A 13,220-nucleotide genomic window follows, 5' to 3' on the forward strand; every position below is an offset into this window, starting at 1 on the left:
AGAGAAGAAGCAGCACCAATGGTACGTACTAAATTCAACGATTTGAGAATAAAATGCAGGAAAGAAAAAGAAATTTTGGGTGCGAATCTTTAGGGCTATGATACTATGAAAGAAAGTGTTGCATGTGGAATTGAATTGGGCAGAATATATGAATACTCCTGTTGTGCTCTATTTCATTTATAGTTAGGCAGTAAAACTATGCAAGGATAACTTCAAGTATTTGTGCAGCTAAACCGAATACAACTAGAACCAAAGAATAAATATGAATAAAGATAATAATAATACACAGCATATATATACAAATCAGTAAAAGAAAGATTTGTTATCGAGCTAACAGCTGGGACTAATCTTTTATCAATGCGAGCTTGAATATCTCTTCCATCATCAAATATCTTCCTGGTTGGTAGGCTGGTAGCTATATCGACAGTATCTGAAATAGGAGTGAAATAAATTGCCCGAGACATGTGGTTCAGGCGTAATCCTTAGATGACTTGCTATCTGTACTCTAACACAGACGAAATAGCATTACTGTAAAATTTAGCAAGTAATATTATTTAATAGACTATTATATAATTGCAATACAACTTGATAACGTAGTAGTCAAGATGAACCCTTAAATCATCACTAATAAAAAACAAAAAAAACAAAAAAAAATGACTAATTATTACATGTCATTCCATTTATATAAATAACAACTGACCATATTACTCAAATTTAATTTGATCATAAAATAAATCATTTTTATTTCAGATAAAATGGATAAGATCATAATCATGGGACAACGACTTGTCGAACACGTACATTAGCCGATCAAGGGAAGGAGAACTGGGGAATTAGGCAAGTACTCTTTGCGAAAAGAAAGAAAGAATGATTTATTTTTAACAGCGTTTAAGAGATTGGTTCAAAATTGGACTACCTTATTAAAGCCTTAAGCACCAAAATATGTTATTAAAACAAAATAATAATAATGAAGGATGCTGATTATTCTCATATTTACAATGATAATAATCATATGTATAAGGAATTAATTAATTTATTTTTTTCTTTCTGTAAAGACCATATAGATATATAAGTTAGAACATATAGAAGAAGAAGAAGAAGAAGCAGAAGATGCTAACCTCATCCAGTTGTCTTGCGCACGCCGATGCCCACGGGAACTCGTAACTCAAGCTTAATTATAAACGACACAATTAACGTCCTCACCCACACGACCACGAACTACAATTACAACGACAAAAGTATGAGTTTAGATTCCTTAAAAACTGGAAAACAGATTAGACAAAACCCCACTTTCCACATATATATTAATCTAAGTGCAGCCTCAGAAAAAGCAAAATCTAAGTGCAATCTCTCAGGTTGTGCACCATATATATGATTTCTTTCAGGGAAGAAACGTAAGACTCTGCACCATATGAGCTATATATATATATATATATATAGCATACTCAATGCAAATACTCAGACCAAGAAAACATTAATGCTTGGCATCAGATACATATTTCATGGGTATGTAAAAGGGACCCAAAAATAATTGCCCCGTTGTTTAGGAAATGTAAAAGAAAAAATAGTCATCGAGATTATACATATAAACAGTGAAATGAACCTGATAAACTCGAGGAGATCGAGCAATGGAGATGGGCAGAAATTGGATTCGTTGTAGGATTGAAGACTCTGCAGCTGCAAACTGTCGCGGTTATAAATTTATTATAGATTAGACAAACACCACTTTCAATATAGATAGTTCATGGGTCAAAAGAGACCAAACAAGTCCGGTTGTGTTGGAAATGTAATAAGAACAAATAATAATATATAGTTCTAAATTTGTGCCCACTAAATAGTGAAATGAACCTGATAAACTAGCTAGAGGAGAGCAAGGGTGACGGGGATATCGATCTGGACAAAGCAAAGAGTACTGGCAGAATTGGATTTGTCGTAGCATGTAAGACTACTCTGCAGCTGCAACTAATAAACAAGTCTTTCTTTGTCGTAGCATGTAAGACTACTCTGTCGCGGTTGTATATATATATTTATTCGTTATCTTGATCAAGTCTTTCTTTCTTTTTTTTTTGTCAGTCAACCATCCGTGTGGCCCGAGTGGGACAGACATCCTTCAAGTCTTTCTTTTTTGTTTTTTTCACAGGAATCCTTCAAGTCTTTCTCGGCAACTGATGAAAATTCAATATCCATGCCAAAGTCAAGTCAGCTAGAGAATGGTAGTGCAGAAAAAAAAAAAAAAAATGGAACTTGGTAACTTCCCCCAGCAAATAATATGATTAAGGAATATAAGAAAAGTAAGCAATATACTACATATTCCATCCGGTCTTGTTCTAGCAAACTGCCAAGGGTCCACTTTATCAAAAGGGCTGCAATACAATGACATTTTCACCCATGAGCATCTCAGAAAGAGTAGCTAAAATATTTACTGTTTTTTCTATATAGACTCTAAAGATTTTATATTTTATATATATATTCTCTATTAATAGAGTTTTTATTTATTTTATTTAGAGTTTTTTCTATTGTTTTCTTAAAGAAAAAGAGGAAAGAAAATTAATATCTATTGATGTTTTGTGCTATATAGTAAATGAGAATAATGTTATGAATCATCTTTTTATCCTTTTCAAGTTGATATGATTTTTTTTTTAAAAAAATTATCATAGAATTTGAGATGGATTACTAATAAATTTTGATTTAATGGTAATTCTAGAAGCCACATAAACTTTAGAATAATAAAAAGATGGTTCTTAAAATTACTTATAGTGAATAACTAAAAAGAACTATATGTTGTAACACAAAAAATATTGAAAAATGATTTGTGTCAATATTTTGCTCATATTTCCTCCATATTATCTTACATGCAAATCAATCATTAGATTTATCGACTTATGTGGACGTACCCATAAATCTAAGGAACATAATGTTATCCAATTCAAAGATAATATTCAGTTAGTTATATTGGATGAGTATTTTTGTTTTCTCACAAAAATTAAAAGACAAAAATACATCTTCAATATAACTAACTGAATCTATTAAATTTATATATATATATATATATATATATGAACAAATTATTAACACCTATCATTTATCTTATAAAACTCCTATAGTCCTATGAGCTTACGTGCTTATTACGTGACAAGAAACGTCATCCTCCAAAAATAAATCTTTAACTCTTGAAAATGCATGACGAACATAAATTAGCCACAAAAATATCTGTTGATGAGGCTTACCGCTGACATTATTTGCGCACTGGTGCCCCATTGGGCCGTCTGACCAGGCAAGAATATGCTCATAGATAAAACCTCGACGTTGCAATATATATATAAATGAAAAGGTTAAAACTAAACCCAACATTGAGTATTGTTGAGATATGGATATCTCATTGGACTTAGCAACCCAAATATCCGGCCCCCTCCGCATAGAGGTTAGGCTTGAGGCCCGTTTAATAAAGGGTCCACTACGGTTGGTTCTTAGCCCGCCTCGTGGTCCAATGCATAAAGAGTCAAAGAGACACTCCCCCCAAATTCCAATGCATAAAGCCTAAGCCCTAAAGTATTTAAGTATCTCTCTCTATTCTTTATTATTGATTTTTATCTCCCATTCTCCCCCACCATTAATTCTAGTCTAGAGATATCTGATCTCCTTCCATTATCTTATCTCACTCTCTCAACTCTCCTCTCCCTCTCTCCATGATATTTCCTCCTCCAAGAACATGATACCTGCCTTGAGGTATTGACGCCATATATACACTGCACTGACAACCTTTCCAGACAACGTTGCATTGAACCAAGTAAGGATATATTGATCCTTTTTCTCCCAAATCACAAATTCAGGATTCAAGGAGATAGAATCCTTCTCATCAGATTCTGAAATGAATTTGGGTGGACAGGGATCCGACCCATCAACAATACCCAACAGCCCATTTTTCCCGAGTATGGGGAGAAATTGACACACCCACACCGGATAATTGGCATCAGATTGAGTTGTGCTATTTTGTGAGTTGAGTGGTGTTCTGTTTTTGCTGGGGTGTTTGTTCACTGGTGTGCTTTTATAAATTCACTCATTCATCAAAAAAAAAAAAAAAAGTGAAATGTTTGGAGTAGAAAAAAGAAGAGAAGAAGCAGCACCAATGGTACTAAATTCAACGATTTGAGAATAAAATGCAGGAAAGAAAAAGAAATTTTGGGTGCGAATCTTTATGGCTCTCATACCATGAAAGAAAGTGTTGCATGTGGAATTGATTTGGCCAGAATATATGAATACTCCTGTTGTGCTCTATTTCATTTATATTTAGGCAGTAAAACTATACAAAGATAACTTCAAGTATTTGTGCAGCTAAACCGAATACAACTAGAACCAAAGAATAAATATGAATAAAGATAATAATAATACACAGCATATATATACAAATCAGTAAAAGAAAGAGTTGTTATCGAGCTAATAGCTGGGACTAATCCTTTATCAATGCGAGTTTGAATATCTCTTCCATCATCAAATATCTTCCTGGTTGGTAGCTATATCGACAGTATCTGAAATAGGAGTGAAATAAATTGCCCGAGACATGTGGTTCAGGCCTAATCCTTAGATGACTTGCTATCTGTACTCTAACACAGACGAAATTTCAATGTTCTTCATCCCCTCAACAAACTGGAGAGGCTTTTCATTAAAGCGCCGGAAAGCTGCTTGTACAGCAGAAACTGCTTCAGTACGCCTGGAAACTATAGTCCTCAAGTCGTTGGCCATTAGAGCAAAGGCTTCAACTTTTGTATGTGTTTTCGCAGTTTTGAGAGAGATTGGGAGGTCGGATAGGTTGGGTAAGGCGGGGGAATCCAATCCCCAATCAAGAAGTTCTTCTCCATAGAAATTACCTTTCTCGATGCACTTATTGCTTCTCACACCATTAATGGTGGTGAAGTTCCATATGATGCCTTGCGTTATGAAGAGCATCGCATCAAGTGGTTCTCCCTCCCTCACAATGTAGCTGTGCTGCTTGTAGTGCACTGGCTTCAGATAGTCGCAGATCAATCGCAAATGTTGGTCACTTTTTCCTACAAGTTGTGGCACCTAGCGCAAACAAAAAAGGATAAATGAGAAAGGGTCATTTCAATTAGGAAATAATTACGTGAAGGAAGCTTCTTAGGTTACTTTGTACCATTTGTCACAATTTAATTAGGAAAGTGCTAACTATGTCTATGTACGTTATTATTCCAAAATGATTATTTAATGTTACAATTGGAGCTTCTCAAGTAGAATCACTAATAAAACCTAGTAACATCTAGTAACGAGCAATTAATATGGAAGATCTAGAGCATATTTGGAATTGCGTTTGAAAAATAGAGTTTTTAAGTTAAAAAACGTTTTTTTGGTAAAAGCTTAAAAATGAAATTTTTGTCAAAAGTACGTTTTGGCTTTTTTTTTTTTTTTTTTTTTTTTTGCATTTTGGACTTTTAAAAGCACTTTCAATTTTTTTTACCAAATATGTACTTTTTTTTTTCAAACGGATTTTTTGAGTATCAAACGCACTTTTAAACTCCTCAAATGCAGCCCCAAAGAAGCCACTAACATCTTTAATTGCAACTCTTTCACAATCCACTCAACTTATCAAAAAGGAAGAAGAAAGAAACTCCACTTATCAAAAAGGAAGAAGAAAGAAAGGTGTGGGGGCCGGGGAAGAAGGAAAGGAGACTCACTTTTTTAAGCATAGGTAAACAGATATAGCGCTTAATCTTCCTTGCAAGTTCACTAGGAAGATGAGAGAGCAGATTTTGTACATCAACTTCTTTCTTTTGTTCCAGCATGCGTTGAACATTAGGCATGATCTCCTTTTTCATACAACCAGGGAGCTTGTTCCTATCTATCCATAAATCTATTTCTCGCTCTTTAACTTTCATATTTTGTATAATTTCTTCTGACCTTTCAGTTGCCAACTGTCTATATGTCTGTTACATGACAAGTTCAATTCATCAAATTATATTGATAAATAGAATTTATCCTTAAATCTTATGTCGATAAAAAGAAAAAAAAAAAACGAATTTAATCATTTAATCAATGTTCTAACACCTAAATATGTAATTTAGCTTCATAGTTCAAAATTCCCTTTTGGCCTTCTATATGTAATTAATCTATAAACCGTCTCTAATGATGTACATAATTATATAATCAAGCGCCCTTAAGCTTAAAAAAGATGTTGAGCGCCTACCTGGACATTTCCAATGAAATACAAAAACAGCAGCAAGGCAAAGATTGAGACAAAAATTGCGAAGAAGTTTTCCCAGAAATATGAACTTGTTTGAAGGTTTTGACCAAAAGAACTGCAAAAATTGGAAAAAGTATAGTTTATAAGATGGCAATATCAGAATAATATAATATGCTCAAAGTATAAAAATAAATCTATAAGAATTTACGTTGAAAGTATAAGTAAAGACTAGAGCTGTATGCAGGCTAGCTAGGGCTCAAGGTAAGGAAACAAAAACCAGCAAGATTACAAGTCTAAAGAATTATGGATCAGAAGAAGCTTCTATTTTTCTTTTTTTTTTTCATTCATCCAAAAAAAAAAAAAAAAAAGCTTGTATTTCTTATGTCTAAATTGTACAATAGAATGATTTATTTATAGTTTAATTAATTAAACCAATGAAAAAAAGAAAAAGAAAAAAAAAAAAAAAAACGTACACTCTTTGCATGGTTCAACAAATGCATGCGCAAGGACGTACAATAGTATGATATATTTACCGATAATAAGCATTCTGATCATTAAAAAAAAAAAACTAATGTTGAATGACAAAGAGTGTAACATGTCCAAACCTCAAATTCCGTAAGCCCCACCAAAAACAATAGGCGAGCTTTTGTGGAAAATCTGTGGACTGCAAATTACCAGATTGAAGGGCTCCAAGAAAAATTCCATAATCAAAGGCGCCCTTTGTGTTTGGTGTTTCTACGGAGCACTTATCATCTAAAAAAGCGAGATCGTTTAAAGGGTGATTACAATTAAAAGAAATTGAAGTACATTTACTATGGTTTTTACAGGCCGTGTGCCAGCAAGCCATCTCTCGTTGCACTGAAAGAAAGTACCAATAGGCGCCTAGTACCTAAAGGGCCAGAAGTCACATAAACATCAGTAAATTTTGCGGATATCCTATAAAAAATACAAAAGAAAGAAAGATCAGTCGTGCAAATACAAAAATACAAATAATAATAATTATTATTATGTTGACGTAAAATGAATATGATATTGATATTAATAATCAATACTACTTACATGACTGGAAAATATATAGAGAAAGAAGTTGAATGCAGCTTTAACCCATACTGTTCTAGCAAGTTTGCTGGCAATCCTGCTGTGATTCATCCATGATATGTAGATTCGAACAACTCTTGGTGTGTATTGGCAGAAAACAACAGCGTTCAGCGACTTCCTTTTGTCAAAATAATTTGAATCTCTGATTTCTGAAAAAATAATTGGAAATAAAACCTGGACAAAACATAATCAATTAAAATGATTTGAATAATAATCCTCGTTGCGGTTAATTAAACTTGAAATAACATTAACAAAACAATTCAGAAGCATATAAAAGAAAAGTGTGGTCCCGGCCCTTACCTGTGGGAGGGGAAGAGTAGCGAGAATGTCAATTACAAAGTACCATGAGAAGAAGTAGTGCTTTGCTATTTGTTGAGGATCTGTAACCACCTTAATTTGTCCAAGCTTACGACATTCCTTGTCGATGTAAGGACAAATAAATTGCAAAATTATGTTCAAAACATAAATGAAATCCGTGACAGATCGCAAAGTAATGGCTACGATCTTCAATCTTTTATCCAACAACAAGCACTTCTTATGTTCGTTGATGAAAAGAACGTAAAAGAACAAAGGGTCCACTGATACTGCAATTACACACGACACTGCAATCATCATGTTCCACCGTCGTAGCAGCTGCCCCTCTGGGTCAAGAATTGTTTTTATTCTTCTTCTCTTTTGTCCTGAATCATCTCCATCAATTTCGGAGACTTGCCCCCCCTCCATATCCTGATCCCTGAACGTACGTACACAACATAACAAGCAAAGAATCAGGTTAATGATATTTATCTTTTTACTTTTGATCCCTTCAACTGAGGAACCATAATGATACCTTCAATCTAGTTAATTGCATGCTTAGAATTTGCCTGGCTTAATTAAAGCCATGCTGCAAGTGTGTGTGTGTTTTTTATTTTATTTTTATGTAAAATATTTTTCATATTTCAATGTGTAGTGCAATCAAAATCTATAACAACTGAGACACCCAACCACCATCACCTTCAATTAATTTTCAATGTAAAATAATTATTTTCTATATGAATCAAACGTTAGAAAAAATTTATAATCATTTTTAATATCTAAATCGATTAATAAAATTTTTTTTAAAAAAAAAATCGTATATTTCAATAAAAAATATTTTACATTGACACAAACACAACCTCATGGTCCTCATCTATTTTTACGTTCTACCTGAAGGCTTATAATTAATAAGATTTCTTGGTCTCGTTTTCTGCTTTGTAGTTGGGTTAGCCCATCCAGGCATGCATGCACTGAACAAAACATAAAAACACATCGACCCTTAAAAAGCCTCATTTTTTTTTTTTTTTTAACATATCCACACAAAAAGAGGAGAGATGATGCAAACTAATCCGCTTCATGAGGCGTGATTCCCATGAAGCGTTATTTCAAAATTTTGGTTAATATAACAATGTATTCACTATATAACAACTTGCTGTAAAATTTAGTAAGTAATATTATTTAATAGACTATTATATAATTGCAATACAACTTGATGATGTGGTAGTCACGATCAACCCTTAAATCATCACTAATAAAAAAAACAAAAATAAATGACTAACTAACAACGGATCATATTACACAAATTTAAATTGATCATAAAATAAATCATTTCTATTTAAGATAAAATGGATAAGATCGTAATCATGGGACAACGACTTGTCGAACACGTACATTAGCCGATCAAGGGAAGGGGAACTGGGGAATTACGCAAGTACTCTTCGCGAGAAGAAAGAAAGAATGACTTATTTTCAATAGCGTTTAAGAGATTGGTTCAAAATTGGGCTACCTTATTAAAGCCTTAAGCACCAAAATAAGTTATTAAAACAAAATAATCATAATGAAGGATGCTGGTTATTCTCATATTTACAATGATAATAATCATATCTATAAGCAATTAATTTTTTTTTTTTTCTTTCTGTAAAGACCATATAGATATATAAGTTAGAACATATAAAAGAAGAAGAAGAAGAAGATGCTAACCTCATCCAGTTGTCTTGCGCATGCCGATGCCCACGGGAACTCATAACTCAAGCCTATAATTAACGTCCTCACCCACGACCACGAGCTACAATTACAACGACAAAAGTATGAGTTTAGAATATTCCTTAAAAACTAGAAAACAGATTAGATAAACACCACTTTCCATATATATATATATATATAAATTAATCTAAGTGCAACCTCAGAAAAAACAAAATTTAAGTGCAATCTCACGGGTTGTGCACCATATGATTTCTTTTAGGGAAGAAACGTAAGACTCTGCACCATATGAGCTATATATATATATATATCATACTCAATGCAAATACTCAGACCAAGAAAACATTAATGATTGGCATCAGATACATATTTCATGGGTATGTAAAAGGGACCCAATTAAAAAAAATTGCCCCGTTGTTTAGGAAATGTAATAAGGAAAAATAGTTATAAATTTGTGTCATCTTAGAGATTATATAAACAGTGAAATGAACCTGATAAACTCGAGGAGAGCAATATCGGAGATGGGCACAAATTGGATTTGTTGTAGGATTGAAGACTCTGCAGCTGCAACTAATAAACAAAATCAGCAACTGTCGCGGTTATAAATATTTATTCGTTAATTTTTTTTACGGCCATCTGTACGTACGTGGTGTCTTCCTTTCTTTGTTTTTTTTGTCGGACCGGCATCCTTCAAGTCTTTCTTTTTGCTTTTTTGACACGCAGATCCCTCAAGTCTTCTTTGCAACCAATGAAAATTCAATATTGATTCCAAAGTCAAGTCGGCCACCGAATCCGAATGGTAGTACAGAATAAAATGGAACTAGCTAGGCAGCTTCCTAGCAAAATCAAACGTCGTTTAAGAACCATATATAACTTCTTGTGCAATTAATTTGTTATTTGACTAAAATCTCAACATTGCAACATATCTCATGGGGGGTTAAGTAAAAAGTAAAATAAATAAATGACAAGATAAAAAGTAAACCCAACGTTCACCTTATTTTAAGAATAAATATCAGCTCATCTTCCTATCATGACAATGATTTACAAGTAAATGGAATATATCATTGTAGCTTTGTCTAGATCCCATTTGTCGTGCCTTAAGTTCCATGCATGTTCAAATTTATATATAAATAATATCGTTAAGCTTACATGATAATCATACTTATAAAATAATCAAAGAAATTGATACGTCCGACTCCTAGTTAAATGTGCACACATTCCTTCTAGACTGAAATCCATTAATCTTGACAATCCGTACTACTTCACCGCTCATGAATAGCCTTTCTTCCCCACCTTTGTTTTTTTCTTTTTTCTTGGTCCAAAACAATATTTTATACTTCTTAAGAGGAATACTGCATACAAGTCAGCATTAGACCGGTAGATCATGAATACTACCCACCTAGAAACATCTAAGAAGTTTTCTCCTCGCAACGTACAGCTCAAGAAAATTATAAATTATGTCTATATATAGAATTTTTACTTAATTTCAAATAAATCCATATGTGTGACACTTGTGTTGCCCAGGGCATAAGAGCAATGATGATCATCACTTGACGTCATCTTCACCTTCCTCCTCCCGGGGAAAGATAAAAAATCATCATATAAAATGTACAGATGTTAATTAAGGGCCATAAGCAACATCATGAAACAAAGGCAGCACACATGGACATAAGGGGCACACATGAAATAGAGTAAAACCAATGTAAAAGGAAGCTTTTTACTAAACAAATATATTTTTTTGAAGATAAAATTACTTTCTTTTTTTAAAAAGAGAAAAATACTGTAGAGATTCCAGGAGTTTAACCTTTTACCAAATTCATCATTCAGGTTTGAAACTTATCAAATCCATCACTCTTTTAAACCATAATGCTTCGTTATCAAATTCTTTTCTCCGTGACATGTAGGCGGATGACCATGTCGTATCTAATAAAATTATAACACATATACATATCATTGAATCAACAATTATTATTGTAACTTCACCACATCATTTAAAATTAAAAATATACCATATAGAAACAAAAAATAAAATAAAAAAGTTAAGAAAAAAAAAAATGAAAAGGAAAGGGAAAAAAAAGGATTAATGCTACAAGTTCCTCTTGTGAGTTTTTTGAGTCTCTCCAATAATGATATGGCTATTAAAATCACCATCGGACTTGTGATTGATCATTATTAGATTTTGATCAAATGATGTTTTTAATAGTCACATTATTCTTGGAGAGACTTAAGAGAGACACTAGAGAGCCTTTTAGAATTACTCGAAAAAAGGTGGTCAGGAATGGCTTTTAAGAATGTGATTTGACTGAGGAATGCTACAATGCATTCTACAAACCATCTCCCCACCATCTCTTCACTTTAACATTTTGATTTTTTCAAAAAAAAAAAAAGAAAAAAGGTTAAGAGAGAAGAGATGGTGAGGAGATGGCTTGTAGAATGCAAAAAAGAATATCCTTGATTTGACTATCCTGTTGGAAGTGGTTTGGCCACCTCCAACTCGGTCTTTAGAAATGGTTAAACTTAAGAGTAGCTCGGCTACACTATTCCGACATACTTAAACACAAGTGTATATATTACCATATCATTTAAATTTTAAATGACAAGATGCTATATATATATATATATATACCGTTAATGCAACAATGATTCTCTTTTTCTTTATAAAAGAATATTTAAATAAAATAATAAAAATAAATAGTTAAAATAGTGAATTGGATGTTGGTATTTAATTGGAACAGTCTTTAAGAGACGGAGACACTGTATCCAAATCAGGAAACCGATATCTGTACTGAGAAGAAAGAAAGAAATTTATTTCGAATAGTCTTTAAGAGAAAGGTTGAAACTTGAAAGTTCGATAGTTGGATATCGACTGGTTCAGTGGCCTTGACTGATGGAATACATTGTAGACGAGGACAGGAAATAAATAGAGCATTAAAGTTATGAAAACCATTTGATGATAAATCTAGTTAATTAATTACCAACAAAACATTTCCAAGATGCTGTAATTTCCAAGAAGCTGTAATTAGTGGTGCCTTTCGATCACCCTCATAAAAAATCCTTTGAGAAATGTTTACAATGATAGGAGGAAGAAGAAGAAGATGCTAACCTCAACCCTTTCTCTTGCCTATGCCGGCCATGGTAACTCATCACTGAATTAAGTACCCACGAACTACTTTTCCAACCACAAGAGTACTATTGAGGTAAGAAGATTCCTGAAAAAAAAAATGGAAAACAGATTAGACAAACTCCACTTTTCACATATATATTCTAAGTGCAATTGATCGAGACTCTGCAGACATGATCATATGAAGAAGCAAAGGTTTCTGTAAAATCACTTTAAAAAAAAAACTATGGGTTTTTTAGGAAATGTAATAAGAGCAAATATGGGTTGGAGAATTGAACCTGATAACTCGATCAAGATGAACAGTGGAGACGAAGATCTGGAGAAATTAAGCAAAAAGTGGCAGAAATTGGATCTTTGCTGTGGGAGTACTTAAAGAGACTGCAGCTGCAAGTAATACACGAGCAACTCTTGCTGATTATAAGTAGTTATTTATTCGTTATGATTTAGTCTTCTTTTTTTTTTTTTTTTTTTTTTTTACAACAAGTTTCGGGTCTTCCTTTATTGTTTTTTTTTTTTATTCGGATAAAATGGCTCAAAAACTGACGAAAAATTAATACATTATTACAAAGTCAAGTCAGAGCGAATGATAGTGCAGGAATAATTCAAACTTGGCAGCTTCCCAGCAAAATAAATGACAGGAAATATATTGAAGAAGAAAAAAAAAAGATTACTTGTGCACTTTGCTAATTGAGTAAAACCTCGACATTGCACTCACCCAAAAAATAAAATAATAATAATAATAATAATAAAACCTTGCTATCGCAATAGAGATCATGTGGGGAGTTAAGAAATAAAAATTTTACAAAAATAAAT

The 13,220-nt window shown here is 32.9% G+C and overlaps 1 protein-coding gene across 1 annotated transcript; it reads right to left on the minus strand.

Annotated features, from left to right (window-relative positions):
- Positions 1-384: 384 nt before the first annotated feature.
- Positions 385-9,330, minus strand: LOC132163840 (cyclic nucleotide-gated ion channel 1-like). The gene is made up of 8 exons (XM_088512840.1): positions 9,287-9,330; positions 7,592-8,024; positions 7,253-7,465; positions 6,799-7,082; positions 6,197-6,308; positions 5,688-5,936; positions 4,607-5,061; positions 385-505 (listed from the first exon to the last, which is right to left on the minus strand). The coding sequence occupies exons 1-8, from the start codon at positions 9,328-9,330 to the stop codon at positions 385-387; spliced, it is 1,911 nt and encodes a 636-aa protein (XP_088368966.1).
- Positions 9,331-13,220: the final 3,890 nt, after the last annotated feature.

Source organism: Corylus avellana, chromosome 2 (genome assembly GCF_965113065.1).
Source record: "Corylus avellana chromosome 2, dhCorAvel1.hap1.2, whole genome shotgun sequence".
Classification (NCBI taxonomy): Eukaryota; Viridiplantae; Streptophyta; class Magnoliopsida; order Fagales; family Betulaceae; genus Corylus; species Corylus avellana.

Coding starts and splice junctions, on each gene's coding strand:
- LOC132163840 (XM_088512840.1), bottom strand. CDS start 9,330: ATGAGTTCCCGTGGGCATCGGCATGCGCAAGACAACTGGATGAG. Junction 8,025..9,286: donor GCGCAAGACAACTGGATGAG/GTTAGCATCTTC, acceptor ACGTACGTTCAG/GGATCAGGATATGGAGGGGG. Junction 5,062..5,687: donor GTTTACCTATGCTTAAAAAA/GTGAGTCTCCTT, acceptor TGTTTGCGCTAG/GTGCCACAACTTGTAGGAAA.